Source organism: Protobothrops mucrosquamatus, unplaced genomic scaffold (assembly GCF_001527695.2).
Source record: "Protobothrops mucrosquamatus isolate PMUCROS unplaced genomic scaffold, P.Mucros_1.0 scaffold_92, whole genome shotgun sequence".
Classification (NCBI taxonomy): Eukaryota; Metazoa; Chordata; class Lepidosauria; order Squamata; family Viperidae; genus Protobothrops; species Protobothrops mucrosquamatus.
Window position 1 is genome coordinate 105,742 of NW_015386168.1, and position 15,286 is coordinate 121,027.

Genomic DNA, 15,286 nt, shown 5'->3' on the forward strand with positions numbered 1-15,286 from the left:
CCTGGGGGAAGCTGTTCCACAGGACAGAGGCAGACCCAAAGTAGGCACAACTGTGAGGTTCAACAGGATGCCCATGTTTACGGCAATAGACCTGGAAGAATATGTGGACTTGCAAGGAGATGGCCCTGTATCATGTAGGTCTTTATAGATGGTAACCAGTGCCTTGAATTGGATTTGGCAGCTTACTGGGAACCAACACAGCTTGAAGAAGAGCAGAATTACAGTATAGGATCATATTGAGAGACCCCCAAAACTGTTCATATTACCATTCTGGACCAGCTGCAACATGCATCTGTCTACTGCAGTGCTTCTCAACCTTTTCTTCACCAGAAACCCCCTTTAAATACCTTTTGTGGCCACAGACCATGGCTGGGGACCCCCAAGTCTTAACTCAAGATTTAAACATAAAATTTCTTCAAGCCTTGAGGGACTCCCTGTGGTGATATCACGACCCCACCAGAGGTCTGCAGACCACAAGCTGAGAACCACTGATCGTCTGTCTGTCTGTCCATGTGTCCATCATCTATCTATCTATCTATCTATCTATCTATCTATCTATCTATCTATCTATCTATCTATCTATCTATCTATCTATCTATCTATCTATCTATCTACCAGTCATCTGTCTGTCTGTCTGTCTGTCTGTCTGTCTGTCTATCTCCATCCATCCATCCAATTTATTGGCCACCCATTTTACCCCAACTGTGCAGCATCCAAACACTCTTCAAGGGCAGCCCCCTTGTTGAGCATATTGCAGTAATCTTAATGATAGGTGACTAAGGCATGAGTCACCATGAGCAGAGTTATCTTGGTGGAATAATAGTTGACAATTTCAATGCAAGTTCATCAGGATGAAAGAAAAAAAGCAGGATAAAATACTAATATTTTCTAACCGCTGATGCCCTAAACCAGTGTTTTATAAAATTGGCATCTTTTAAAATGTGTCAACTTCAATTCCCAGAATTTCCCAGCTGGCATGTGGAGTTGAAGTCCAGACATGTTAAAGTTGCCAAGTTTGAAAAACTCTGTTCTAAACGGTCTATGATTAAGAATTTGATCCATTTTTAGCAGAAACTTCACGACAATGTATAGGTAATCCTTGAGTTGCAATGGACCCTGCCCATTGCGGTCGTAAGTCATAACAATCTAAAAAACAGATTGGTCACATGACCAATCCCAATTTTTATGATGGTATTTGCAGCGGTAGGTAACCGAATGTGGTGGTCGTTAAGCGAAACCTTATTCACTATGGCACAGTTTTGCCAAAAAGCAGAAGTAAATCACTGCAAACAGGCGTAAATGCAACCATTTCGCTGAGCACCTCAGATGTGATCACGTGACCCAGGGTGACTGTCAGAACTTCAGATCTGGGTCATAAGTCCTCTTTTTCAGGTAGGTCATAACTTTGAATGGTTGCTAAGCAACTGGTCGTAAGTCGAGGACTGCCTGAATACAATTCTGAATGTTTGCAAGAATATAAATGCATATAAATGCAATAAAACTTCAAACTTCAAACTTCAAACAAGTCTCTTATGGATGATATAAATAATATTCCCATTCCTCATATTTTTTAAATTGCTTGGTCTCCTCTAGTTTTCCATGGCAGCACATTGTCTGAAGCTGTTTTGGGCATCTCTTTCTTGGTAATGAAAAGGGAATTAATTGTGTATGTAGTATAGCAATTTATGTTTCTACAGCTGTACGCTTCCCATTAATTGGGAACAAGAAGAAACATTTGTTTTTCCTAGAGGATTCGTGGTTTATATTCTAACTTTCTATGAGTGTTTTTTTCTCTCTCTCTCTCTCTTTGTCTCTTTCTTGCATACACATGTTTTTGCCCTTGCGTAGGCATTGAAAAGAAACATAACAGGTTAACAGAATAACAAAGTTGGAAGGGACCTTGGAGGTCTTCTAGTCCAACCATCTGCTCAAGCAGGAGACCCTATACCATTTCAGACAAGTGGTTGTCCAGACTCTTCTTAAAAACTTACAATGTTGGAGCATTCCCAGCTTCTGGAGGCAAGTCGTTCCACTGATTAATTGTTCCAATTGTCAGGAAATTTCTCCTTAGTTCTAGGTTGCTTCTCTCCTTGATCAGTTTCCATCCGTTGCTTCTTGTCCTGCCTCCAGGCGCTTTATAAAATAGGTTGACCCACTCTTCTTTGGGATAGCCCCTCAAATACTGGAACACTGCTATCATGTCGCCCCTAGTCCTTCTTTTCGCTAGATTAGCATTCTTCATATGTTTTAGCCTCCAGCCCCCTAATCATCTTTGTTGCTCTTCTCAGCATTCTACACTCTTTCCAGAGTCTCTACATCTTTTTTATATCGTGGCGACCAAAACAGGTTGCAATATTCCAAGGGTGGCCTTACCAAGGCATTGTAAAGTGGTACTAACACTTCACGTCATCTTGATTCTATCCCTCTGTTAACGTAGCCACAAATTGCATTGGCTTTTTTGGCAGCTGCAGCACACTGTTGGCTCATATTGAAGTGATTGTCCACTAGGATGCCAAGATCCCTCTCACAGTTCCTGTTATTGAGCCAAGTTTCACCTACTCTGTACCTATAGATTTAGTTTTTCTTGCCTTACTTTTTTCTATATTGAATTTCATTTTGTTAGATAGGGACCAGTGTTCAAATCTGTCGAGATCCATCTGGAACTTGAGCCCGTCTTTTGGGGTGAACATTGGTGAGGGGTAACTTTTCTGTGGGAGTCAGCAAAAGTGAAAGGAGCTGATAACTCTCCAGCATTTAGCCAACTTTTCAAGAGTGTTGATTCGGTCTGTTTTTTTGGTTGTGAGCCTGCTGATTACATCTCAGGAGAGGAGGAGAAGCCTGGAAGTTTTCAAATGTTGTTTGTGGTTTTTCCATTTTGAAAACTATTTCCATGAAATGTTTGCTGAGGAGGTAACACAGAAAGGATCTCCTTCTGCCATAAAGATAGTCCTTGATTTACGACCAGTTGCTTAGCAATCATTCAGAGTTGCCGATAAATCTTCCCAGGGCTATTTATAATCGAAGATACGAAGTTGTGAGGCGTCCATCCTTCCTGTAGCCATGCGATTTCATTTTTAGATGATCAGCAAAGGACTGGTATTTATGGCTGTTCGCAGTGTCCAGCAGTCATGTGGCTGTGATTTACAACATTGTTGTGGGGAACTGGCTTGTAGTTCTAGTGTCCTGCAAAAACCACCGTTTGCAGATGCATTCACTTAATGACCACGGTGATGTTTGCTTAATGACCACTGGGTTTGCTTACGATCACCATGTTAAAAATCGTTGCAGCGTGGGTCCTAAAATTGGGTGTGATCACACGATGACCCACTTAATAACCAGCATGGCTTAACAATCATAATCCCAGGCTAAATTAGGGTCGTAAATCGAGGACTACCCATACAAGTGAAAGGAGATTTTTATTCGATGCTAGGATAGTCGGCCTGCTGTATTAAGAGCGGGTATGGTACCACGATTAAGGAGGTGTTTTTCAGCCTTGGCAACTTTGAGATTTCTGGACTTCAACTCCCAGAATTCCTCAGCCAGCAGGTTAATTTTCTTTCAGCCCTACTCAAAGTTCTTGTTCTGAGTAAAACAAAATGGAAGAAAGTACCCCTGTGTACCCTATATTGAGATGCCAGAGGAAGAAAGAGCTATAAAGAAATAAATACAAATGGCTTTTCTATGACAAATATTATTAACCTTATTGTTCCCATATCTGAAACATTTATGGGGGCACAATACAGTTTGTGTTCTCAGCAGTCAATCAGAAAGAATTGAGGGTCAGCAGAAGGATCGCTGTAGAAGGGGAGAAGGTGTACAAAAGAGCACCGGTTTCTTCTCAGAGGCTGGATATATTTATTATGTTTCCATTTAAAAGCAGTTTACAGTAAAATATGAAGTTATTGCTGTAGAGCAGACATTTCAAACTCGCGACGTCATGTGACGTCGCGTGACGTATCGGAACTTTTTCCCCATTGCCGGCAATGGGGTGGGTGCGGTTTCCTCATGACACGTCTGGCCCGCGGGCTGGCAGCTTAACACCCCTGCTTTGAACGGTCACTAAATGAACTACGTAAGTCAAGGACTACGTGTACTCTAGTACACGTAGTCCTTGACTTACGTAGTTCATTTAGTGACCGTTCAAAGTTACGGAACTGAAAAAAGTGACCAATGACCATTTTTCACACTTACGACCATTGCAGCATCCCCAGGGCTACCTGATTAAAACTTGGCAACTGACTCACATTTATGACGGTTGCAGTGTCCTGGGGTCAGGTGATCACCTTTTACGAAGTCCACGAGTCATAAAAGAGCCAAGGTTGCCTACCCCTACTAGATCAAGCTGGTCTTCAAATTTCTCCTCACCTGCTGTTACTCCCTGTCCATAACAGCTATGATGGCCTATGATGGGCTATTTATATAGGCATGATCTAAATTCAGTGACTGTGTTGAAAGGGCCAATTCTCCTTCATCAAAATATTATGCGTTTGTTTATATTTATTACCATTTTACAGAGAGATTGCGAGATCAGCTGCTCCTACATTCAAGCTGGGATGCCGCGATTCTGCCAGTCTTCCATCAAAGATGTTATCCTAAGTAAGTAAATCCAGGAAGAATTTTTAAAACAGGGAACATTTGATATGACTCTCAGTAGAAAGTGAGGTGGGGGATACCTGCTGGAAGATAATCGACTGTTGGATCAGCATCTTTTGAGCACCTACTTTGGTGAGATGCTCCTTATTTTGCTTGACCCTGTATGTTTAAATAACAAACACCTGTTTCTTTATGTAATTTATACATACGAGAGAGTTCAACTTTTTCCTGATATAGATTTTGGATATTTTTTGTTTACAAGTTCATAAACTTGGAGGGAACTTCTGCAAACACAATACGCAGTGGTGGGATTCAAATAATTTAACAACTGGTTCTCTGCCCTAATGACCACTTTATGTATTAAAAAATGATATACCAAAAGGTAGTACTGACCTCGCCCCTTTTCCCGTATGGACCAGTCAGGAAACTAGTTAGATAAAGCATCTTTCGCCTGAGTGACGTGATCAAAGGCGCCGTGTCTTTGTTTGGTTTTCATCATTTCTCTCATGGACTTTTGGGAGATTCCCCCCCCCCCCGGGCCTGGAAGGAAGTTGAACGAAAACCAGATGTGTTCTGGAAAACACAGATTTATCATAACCGGTTCGCCGAACTCAACAAATTAATTAGGTATCGGTTTTGCCGAACCGGTGCGAACCGGCTGAATCCCATCACTGCATCTATGTGAAGTAGGTTTGCTAGTGTCATTATGTCTTCAAGTATATTTACTTACTTATTAAATTTATTTGCCGCCCCACCTCATTTGAAAGAGACTCTGGGCAGCATAAAAATATTAAAGTCATCAGAAATAAACATCCCTGACCCAATAAAATGACAATACATTCTGGTCATACACACACACACACACACACACACACACACGCAGCATATACATATATGCTGTAGATCAGTTTATACCAAATGCACACAAATGTTTCTGCTACTGATATTGTTATTGTCATTGTTGCTGTTGTTATCCATACAATTGGGTAGGAATAGTTGGCCTTTAAAAAAAAATTTTACAGGTAATTTTTGACTTACAATCATTCATGTAGTGACTGTTCAAAGTTACGACAATGAAAACAGTGACTGACGATCGTTTTTCACACTTACGACCAGTTGCAGTATCTCCATAGTCACATGATCAAAATTAAGACGCTTGGCAACTGGCACGTACTTATGACGGTTGCAGTGTCCCGGGGTGAACCCCTTTTGCAACCTTCTGACAAGCAAAGTCAATGGGGAAAACAGTGTCACTTAACCGTGTTGGACCATAAGAAAGGCTGAGCGACAAAGAATTGCGAGTCCCCTGGACTGCAAGGCATTCAAACCAGTCAGTCCTAGAAGAGATCAACCCCGACTGCACTTTAGAAGGCCAGATCCTGAAGTTGAAACTCAAATACTTTGGCCACCTAATGAGAAGGAAGGACTCACTGGAGAAGGGCCTAATGCTGGGAAAGATGGAGGGCAATAGAAGAATGGGACGACGGACAATGAGGTGGCTGGATGGAGTCACTGAAGCAGTAGGCATGAGCTTAAAGGGACTCCAGAAGATGGTAGAGGACAGGAAGACCTGGAGGAATGTTGTCCATGGGGTCGCGATGGGTTGGACACGACTTTGCAATTAACAACAACAACAAACTTACTTAACAACTGCAGTGATTCACTTCACAAATGTAGCAAGAAAGGTTGTAAAATAAGGCAAAACTCGCTTAACAGCTGTCTCACCTAGCAACAGAAATTTTGTGCTCAATTGTGATCAGAAGTTGAGGACTTACCTGTACTGTCTCACCTACAGTACAGTAAGCAGTCCAGAGGTGTCTTCTCCCAAGAAAGATTAATTGGGCTCAAGGATGCTTCTTTCCAAAGATATGGCTAAAAGTTTACCATTTAATTTGAAACCAAAATAGTGATTTTTTTTGTTTGTTTTTAAAAAAGGATCGTTGTATAGAAAATAGCAAATCATTGTCACCTAAGTGGCAAAATGTAACAAGGTTGTTTCAGATCCCCGAAGCTAAATGGAGAGGGACGTCTTTGATAATGAAGTGGATTATTTGGGGGGGAGGGGATCAAGGTTAGAAGTGAATAAATGTGCAGTGGAAATGATGGCGAGGGTGAAATGTGATGATTACTTGATTTAAGAACTGCCCAACTAAAGTTTCAAAGAAAACAAACAAAAAAAAACCCCAGTCAAGATCAGGTCTAGAATCGGACATAAAAATGGAGCTCTGTGTTCTGAAAAAAAGAAATGTAGTTTTTCCAACTGAATTTGTACGAGGGGAAAGCGCCACTTTTTCAAGGAGGAAAACATTTTCAGAAAATCAGAAGACAGATTAATTAGGCTCACACTGTTATTTGGGAGCTTGCAGACCATGGAAAAGTACTCAGTTTGAGTTCATTTGAACAAAGCCACATGCCCTACAGTTAGTTGCAAGAAATAAAAAACCTGAGTGAGGGGTTGCCAGTTTACAATTTTGAAGTTTAATTGAAATAGTTTATCTTAATTTGATTTTTGTTTGGGGTTGCTTGTAAAGTTTGAGCCGGAGTTGCAGTGTTTGAGCTGGGCGATCTTATACATTATTTAAATATTTTATGTGTATACAGTGTGTATGTAGTATAACATAAATTGAATTTTGCAAAAGAATGAAAGATACAGTTGATTCTTTCTTTTTACTCCCTGCCTGCTCACGCTTTCCAATTAAATAAGTCCCAAACAGTTCATTGGTTCATTCAATGTATACAGCCACCCATCTCAAATGCACAAATCTGCATTAAAAACGAAATAAAACCCATTATAGCAAAGTAATAAATAATATTTACAGCAGCCAAGATATTTAAAAAAAAACAATAATTAAGAACATTAACACCACCATAGTGCTGTTGTGAAGTTTTTTTCCCCGTGGAATTAAATCGAACTCAAGGCTTTGGGCAGAGTTTGCCTGCAATATTGCATTCTAACCACTGTGCCACCAGGGCTCCTGAAAATTTGCATTTACTTCCAGTTTTTGGCAACACCACGCCCATAACAAACCATTGGTTTGCTTAATAACTGTGGATTTGCTTAATGACCATTGTAGTTTGCTTAACAACTGCCACAAAAAGGTCATAAAATTGGGGCAGTCACACGATTGCTCTACCACCATCATGAGTTATGGTCATAACTCAAGGACTATCTTTATAAGAAGATGAGGTGGAGAAAGCAGATTTGTAAGATTCTGCTATACTTCTCTTGATAAAATAAGGTTTTATATTCCTGTGAAGTCTGTGTGCTGATATAGTCTATCTCAGGGGTAGGCAACCTTGGCTCTTTTATGACTCGTGGACTTCAACTCCCAGAATTCCTGAGCCAGCATGGCTCAGCTTGGAAACCTCTCCCTTTCCCCTCAGCATGGCTGGCTCAGGAATTCTGGGAGTTGAAGTCCACAAGTCATAAAAGAGCCAAGGTTGCCTACCCCTGGTCTATCTCGAAGAGTTGACATATGCAAAGATGGGATGTTCACACACAATCCATGATCATCCTGTAACTAAGGGAATCAGAAAATGTTTGGAAAGTTGTGACATCCTGTCTGTGAGAAATATACCAAAATGTTATTCTCTCTTGGACAAAAATAAATGAAAACAAAGTGAATAGGAATATTTTTTCCCCACATGCATAGCTATTCTTTTGCCTCCTTAGTGAAATGCTTACTGTAATGAAAAATAATATAACTTCCTTCCTTCCTTTCCTCCTTCCTTTCTTCCTTCCTCTGCCTTCCTTCTACCTTTCTCCTTCTTTCTTTCCATTCTTCTTTCCTTCCTTCCTCCCTCTTTTTCTCTCCCTCACTTCTATCTTCCTTTCTTCCTTCTTTCCTTTTTCTCCCTCACTTCTGTCTTTCTCCTTCATTCTTTCATCTTTATTTCCTTCCTTCTTTCTTTCCTTCCTCCTTCTTTCCTTCCTTATCTTCTTTCCTTCCTCTTCCTCTTCCTCTTTCTCTCCCTCTCACTCCTTCCTTCCTTCCTCCCTCCCTCCCTCCCTCCCTCATTACCTGCCTGCATTGAAATGATTGGCAGGCTCCAGATATTGTAATAATAGCTGTGTGTAGGTGTGGGTGTAGGATGCTTGCTTACAAAAAAAAAAAGCAGGGTTTTTGATTGTGTAATTTACATGCAAAAGAACAGTTTCCCACTGTTACTACTCTTGATGTTTCCTGGAAGAGTCAAATGGGCAGCACATTTTAGCTCCTTGTTCAGTTCCATCAAATCAGTGGGCAGTGGACCTTCTCTGAAAACCCCATATTGTTTGAACCACAGTCTCACGCTGCTTTAGATTACAAGTCGCACACTGTTTGAAAGGATAACAGTCCCTCATTACAGCACAGGAACAGAACTGGCTGAAATCTTTTCTGTAGCAAGGCTGATGGCTTGAGTGTGTGGGAGGGTTTGTATGTTCGTGCATGTTTCTAGCCCCTCTTCAGCAGCTAATTAAAGGAGAAATCTTTTACCTATGTTGTTCTGAGCCATTGACTACTGCTTATAATGCCATTAATTTAAGAGAGAGAGAGAGAGAGAGAAGAATTTTGCTCATTACAGGAAATGAGTCATTGGCACTGCAGCTCATTAACAAATAAGCTGAAGACTATTGATAGAATATACATGGTTTCTTAAGAAATCCAGGCGAACATTCAGTGCCCACGTATTGAGACTCGTTTAAAGCAGGAAGTGGGCATTAAAAATGAGAGCTGATCTGAATCTTCTCTAGAGAACTATTTGGGATCCATAAATTTGGCAGGATAGGTTACTTGTGTCTGATTCTTTCAAAATCATTGTCACCACGCTTAAGAAGTTCCATGGATCCAATGTACAGGTACAGATTAGGTGAAACCTGGCTCAGTAGCCGTAACTGCGAAAGGGATCTTGAAGTCCTAGTGAACAATCACTTAAATGTGAGCCAGCAGTATGTGGCAGCAGCCCAAAAAGCCAAAACAATCCTAAGTTGCATTAACAGAGGGATAGAATCAAGATCACGTGAAGTATTACTACCATTTTATAAAGCCTGAATAACAGCACACTTAGAATACTGCATCCAATGTTGGTCACCACAATATAAAAAATATAGATGTAGAGACTCTGGAAAGAGTACAGAAAAGAAAAGAGCAACAAAGGTAATTAGGGAGCTGGAGGCCAAAACATGTGAAGAATGGTTGCAGGAATTGGATATGTCCAGTCAAGTGAAAAGAAGAACTAGGGGTGACATGATAGCAGTATTCCAATATTTGAGGGACTGCCACAAAAGAGAGGCAGTCAACCTATTTTCCAAAGCACCAGAAGGCAAGACAAGAAACAAACGTAATCAAGAAGAGAAGCAATTTAGAACTGAGGAGAAATTTCCTAACAATGGGAACAATTAACTAGTGGGGCAGCTTGCCTTCAGAAGCTGTGGGTGCTCCATCACTGGAGGCTTTTAAGAAGAGATTGGATAATCATTTGTCCGAAATAGTCTAGGCCAGGGGTAGGCAACTTTGGCTTTTTTATAACTCGTGGACTTCAACTCCCAGAATTCCTGAGCCAGCCACGCTGAGGGGAAAGGGAGAGGTTTCCAAGCTGAGCCATGCTGGCTCATGAATTCTGGGAGTTGAAGTCCACGAGTCATAAAAGAGCCGAGGTTGCCTAACCGTGGGCTAGACATACCTAGTTCCTTCAACTGTTCATTATAGATTACAGATCTATAATCTGTTACAGATTATTCTGTAACAAATCAGTGTTTTGACGCCAAATGTTGGAGGGAATAGAATAGAATAGAATAGAGCAGAGCAGAGCAGAGCAGAGCTGGAAGGGACCCTGGGGGTCTTCTAGTCTAACCTCCCTGCACAAGCAGGAGACCCTATACCAGGAGTAGGCAACCTTGGTTCTTTCATGACTTGTGGACCTCAACTCCCAGAATTCCTCAGCTGGCTCAGGAATTCTGGGAGTTGAAGTCCACAAGTCATAAAAGAGCCAAGGTTGCCTACCCCTGGTCTAGGCTCTCCTGCTTGAGCAGGGGGTTGAACTAGAAGACCTCCAAGGTCCCTTCCAACTCTGTAATGCTGATCTTTAGACCTAGACTTTTCCCCCTTTTCTTATTTTCATGATGTACAAAGGATACAGATGCAGGATGAGATCCAGCATGACACCATATCCATTCTCATTTAGGAGCGAGGAGCCTTGAGATCTTTAAATATCCCACCACTGATCTGAAAGTGTTGACATCAGGCCCAAATGTTTCCTCCTGAAAATGGGATGGAAATGTTCATTTATCAAGTTGTCAAACAATGACATTCAGCAGTTTGGGGGGGAGGAGCCAATTTAATTTTGGAGGCTGCCTTATGCTGCTTTTTGATTAATAATATCACAGTTTGACATACCAGCTTGACTCAAACTTGTTTTTGTGTTCTGAATCACAAAGGTGCCTTTTTTTCAAAAGGCAACTGGACTTTGTTTTTCCTTGAAGACTTTTTGCTTCTCATCCAAGAAGCTTCTCCAGTTCAAAAGCCAACTCACCCGTGGTCAACTCATTGTGGGACAACTCGTTGTGGGACAACTCATTGTGGCACAATTCAGTGCTTGATTAATTGTTTCATTCAGTTACTTTTATTATGAGTGACCACATTTTCGTCGAAATTACCGAAACTCTTGTATTTCTGGATTGACTCTATTTTAATATTATTTGGCCACAGTTTAGTCAATATTAATTTAACTTTTGAATTTATTGAATTATCCTGCAGCATGTTTAACAGAATAACTAGAGTTGGAAGGGACCTTGGATGTCTTCTAGTCCATCCACCTGCCAGGGAGGAACCCCTATACCATTTCAGACAAATGGTTGTCCAGTCTCTTCTTAAAAACTTCCACTGTTGGAGCATTCACAACTTCTGGAGGCAGGTTGTTCCACTGGTTAATTGTTCTAACTGTCAGGAAATTTCTCCTTAGTTCTAGGTTGCTTCTCTCCTTGATTAGTTTCCATCCGTTGCTTCTTGTCTTGCCTTCAGGTGCTTTGGAGAATAGCTTGACTCCCTCTTCTTTGTGGCAACCCCTAAGATATTGGAACAGTGTTATCATGTCACCCCTCGTCCTTCTCTTCATTAGACTAGACATACCCAATTCCAGCAACCGTTCTTTATATGTTTTAGCCTCCAGTTCCCTAATCATCTTTGTTGCTCTTCATCATCTCAGTTGGCCATGGTAAGTTGTCCTGAGGCGAACTGGCCACAGCGAGTCGACCTCGGCCAGTTGATCCTAGCAAGTTGGTCCTGGCAAGTTGGTCCATTCTGTCTGCAGCCGTTCTTCCTATCCTCCAAGGTCATTCTCACATACTATTATATTGCCCAAGGGCTACAGACAAAAAAAAATTCAAATTCCCCCCAGTTTTGTCACCATACCACAAAAAAAGATGTTGAGAGTTTGGAAAAAGTTCAGAGAAGAGCAACTAAGATGACCAAAGGCCTGGAGACTAAAACATACGAAGAATGGCTGTGGGACTTGGGTTTGGCTAGTCTAAAGAAAAGAAGAAATAGGGGAGACATGATAGCAGTGTTCCAGTATCTGAGAGGCTGCCACAAAGAAGAGGGGGTCAGGTTGTTCACCAGAGCACCAGAGGGAAGGACAAGAAACAATGGTTGGAAACTGATCAAGGAGAGAAGCAACCTGGAATTAAGGAGAAACTTCCTGACAGTGAGGACAATCAACCAGTGGAACAGCTTATCCCCAGAAATCGTGGGCGCTCCATCACTGGAGATTTTTAAGAAGAGACCAGACATTCACCTGTCTGAGTCGGTATAGGTTCTCCTGCTTGAGCAGGGGGCTGGACTAGAAGACCTCCAAGGTCTCTTCCAGCTCTATTCTATTCTAAACAAAAAAAAATTCAAATTCCCCCCCCAGAGGCAGTTGGGCAATGGCTTGAAAAGTTAGTTAATTAGTTAGTGACTGAGGTGCTTCATTCTCACTTCTCTATTTTCTTCCCTCCAGTCAGGTTGAGCACATGGAACTCAGCCTGTGCATTTCACACATGTAAACAACACGAGAGGAGAGCAGGAATGCACCCCCCCCCCAATGTGGTCAGTGTTGTGCTAATAAATATATAATAGTGGGCTCTGCTTTTGGAGTTCAAAGTTTGGATTTGCACCGATTCAAGACTTGAAAAAAAGATTTGGCCACAGGCAATAACAGGGAAACAGGAAAGCGAAGGAGAATAGAGAAGAAAGGATGGGATTTTCAGAGGACATTAATTCTGCAATGTTTCAGTCTGATGGCTTCAAACGTTTTACTGCAATGCAGTTTTTAAAGACTTTTTTTTTGAGGCAGAGATGGCAGATATGAATAAGCACTGCAGAGAACTTGCACGCTGTCCAGCAAAGAATCTATAGAGAATTCACTGAACCAATAGAGTTAGCCTTCGACTTACGACCACAACTGAGCCCAAAATTTCTGCTGCTAAGCGAGACGGTTGTTAAGAGAGTTTTGTCCCACTTTACGACCTTTCTTGCCATAGTTGTTACGTGAATCACTGCCGTTATTAAGTTAGTAACGTGATCGTTAAGTGAATCTGGCTTTTCCACTGAATTTGCTCATCAGAAAGTCGCAAAAGGGGATCACATGACCCCGGGACACTGCAACCGTCATAAATATGAGTCAGTTGCCAAGCCTCTGAGTTTTGATCACATGACCACGGGGATGCTGCAAAGTGTGAAAAATGGTGATAGAGCCATTGTAACTTATTCTAATATAATAGGGGGGGAGGAGAAAGATGGATCTACAGAATGGATAGAGTGAAACAGCTAAAGAACTTCAAATAAACTGGTTAAAATAACAAGCACAGATTATAATATAGGTAGTCCTTGATTTACAACCATTCATTTAATGACCGTTCAGCGTTACAGCGCCACTGAAAAAAAAGTGATTTATGACCAGTTCTCACAGTTACAACCATTGCAGCATCCACACTGTTACATGGTGGGGGGCGGTTTTGGGGCACTCGGTCTTTAAAAGGTTCGCCATCACTGTGCTAAGTCATCACACCCCCTTCTAAGAAGAGTGAGACATCAATAACAGAGCAGCACCAGTCCAAGCGCTTTCGTACACTGGGTTTGTGGAATTAATAACACTCACTGGGTGAATATTAAAGAACCCGTCTGTCTCATATATGGAAGGCAGCTGCCCCGCTGTATTTAAGACTCAAAGCCAGAAAGTCTATCAAAATTCCAAATTGCCTTCTAAGCCCTTTGAAGTAATTCAGTGCACCTGAATTAAAGATTCGATTTAAAGCAATGATCGAATCCCCTTTGAGTTGAATCACCTCTCCTAAAGCTTTGCACGGCCCTATTGATTTGTACAGCCCGATGACACCAGTTCCATGTTTTTTTTGTTTTTGTTTCAGTGGGGTGGGGGGATAAATCTGTTGCTATCCATTTCCAGAAGAGCGCACATCGTTTTTGAAGCCTAGCCTGGCAAATAGTTCCTTTTGGTGGAAATTAGAACAAGAGAAGTGTGCGTTCCAGTTTATTCCTATCTGTTTGAGCGAGCTCTTCTATTTATTTTATTTCCTTTGTTGTATAATGTGACTTTTCTCCAGGATTTCCGAAATTATAAATTGCAACTATCTCATTCCATTTCCCACCCCCACCCCGTGTAGTAGTAAGAATCAGGTAAGACTGAACCCAGTGCAATTGTCACAAGTACATGCCAGTTGCCAAGCATTTTGATCAACGTTTCCATGGAGATGCCGCAACAACTGTGGCAGGAGGTCCTAAAATGAGGCACAATTCATTTAATAACTGCCTCACTTAGCAATGGAAATGTTGGGCTAATTGTGGTCATAAAGCCGAGGACTATCTATAGTAGTTGTCTCAGTGAATCTCTGGAAAGAAAGAGAAGAAAGGGATGATCAACAGCGAGCAAGATGGATGAACTTGGTTACAGTGGTAGTGAATGCACTATTGCAGGGGTAGTCAACCTTGGCTCTTTTATGACTCATGGACTTCAATTCCCAGAATTCCTGAGCCAGCTAAGCTAAGCTGGCTCAGGAATTCTGGGAGTTGAAGTCCACGAGTCATAAAAGAGCCAAGGTTGACTACCCCTGCACTATTGGAAGATCTAAAGCAGAGGTCTCCAACTTTTCCGGGCTCAAGGACCGGAGAGAAGGAAAGCAGCTTCAAAATTGGTGTGTGCGCACACACGAGGCCACGCACACTGGTGCGGCACTAGCAGCCAAGTTTGCGCATGCAGCATACGCTGGCACCGTGCACATGTGCAAACGGCCATGCACCCCCCACAGCAGCTAGCGGCATGTTCGCACATGCACAAACGGGCTGTGCAAACTGCCCAGGCTAGTGGTGCATGCGCAAATGGGCTGAGGATACCCGCCCCGCTCTAGCATCCCCCCGTTCATACCCACGTGCATGCGCAAATGGGGCCACAGGTGCTAGCACGAGTGGGGGGGAATGCGCACCCAAACGTGCGCACACCAGCCAGACTTTTCCACGGCCCGCTGGCCAAGAGTCCATGGCCCGGTCCTGGGCTGCGGACCCCTGATCTAAAGGACCAGGTTAGGGAGAGATGATTATGAAGAAAATGTGTGCAGTTCCTAAGAGTCAACACTGACTCAATGTTAGGACCCAAGAATTTGTTGTTAGTTGCGAAGTCATGTCCGACCCATCGTGACCCCATGGACAACATTCCTCCACGC

At 42.1% G+C, this 15,286-nt stretch overlaps 1 protein-coding gene across 1 annotated transcript in view; it reads left to right on the forward strand.

Annotated features, from left to right (window-relative positions):
* Window positions 1-1,084: 1,084 nt before the first annotated feature.
* Window positions 1,085-15,286, forward strand: part of LOC107286352 (NADPH oxidase 4) — a 46,586-nt gene continuing 32,384 nt past the window's right edge. Inside the window, exons 1-2 of the mRNA XM_015814711.1 lie at window positions 1,085-1,092; window positions 4,456-4,596. Coding sequence (XP_015670197.1) covers window positions 1,085-1,092; window positions 4,456-4,596 — 149 coding nt within the window. The remainder of the gene's footprint in view (window positions 1,093-4,455; window positions 4,597-15,286) is intronic.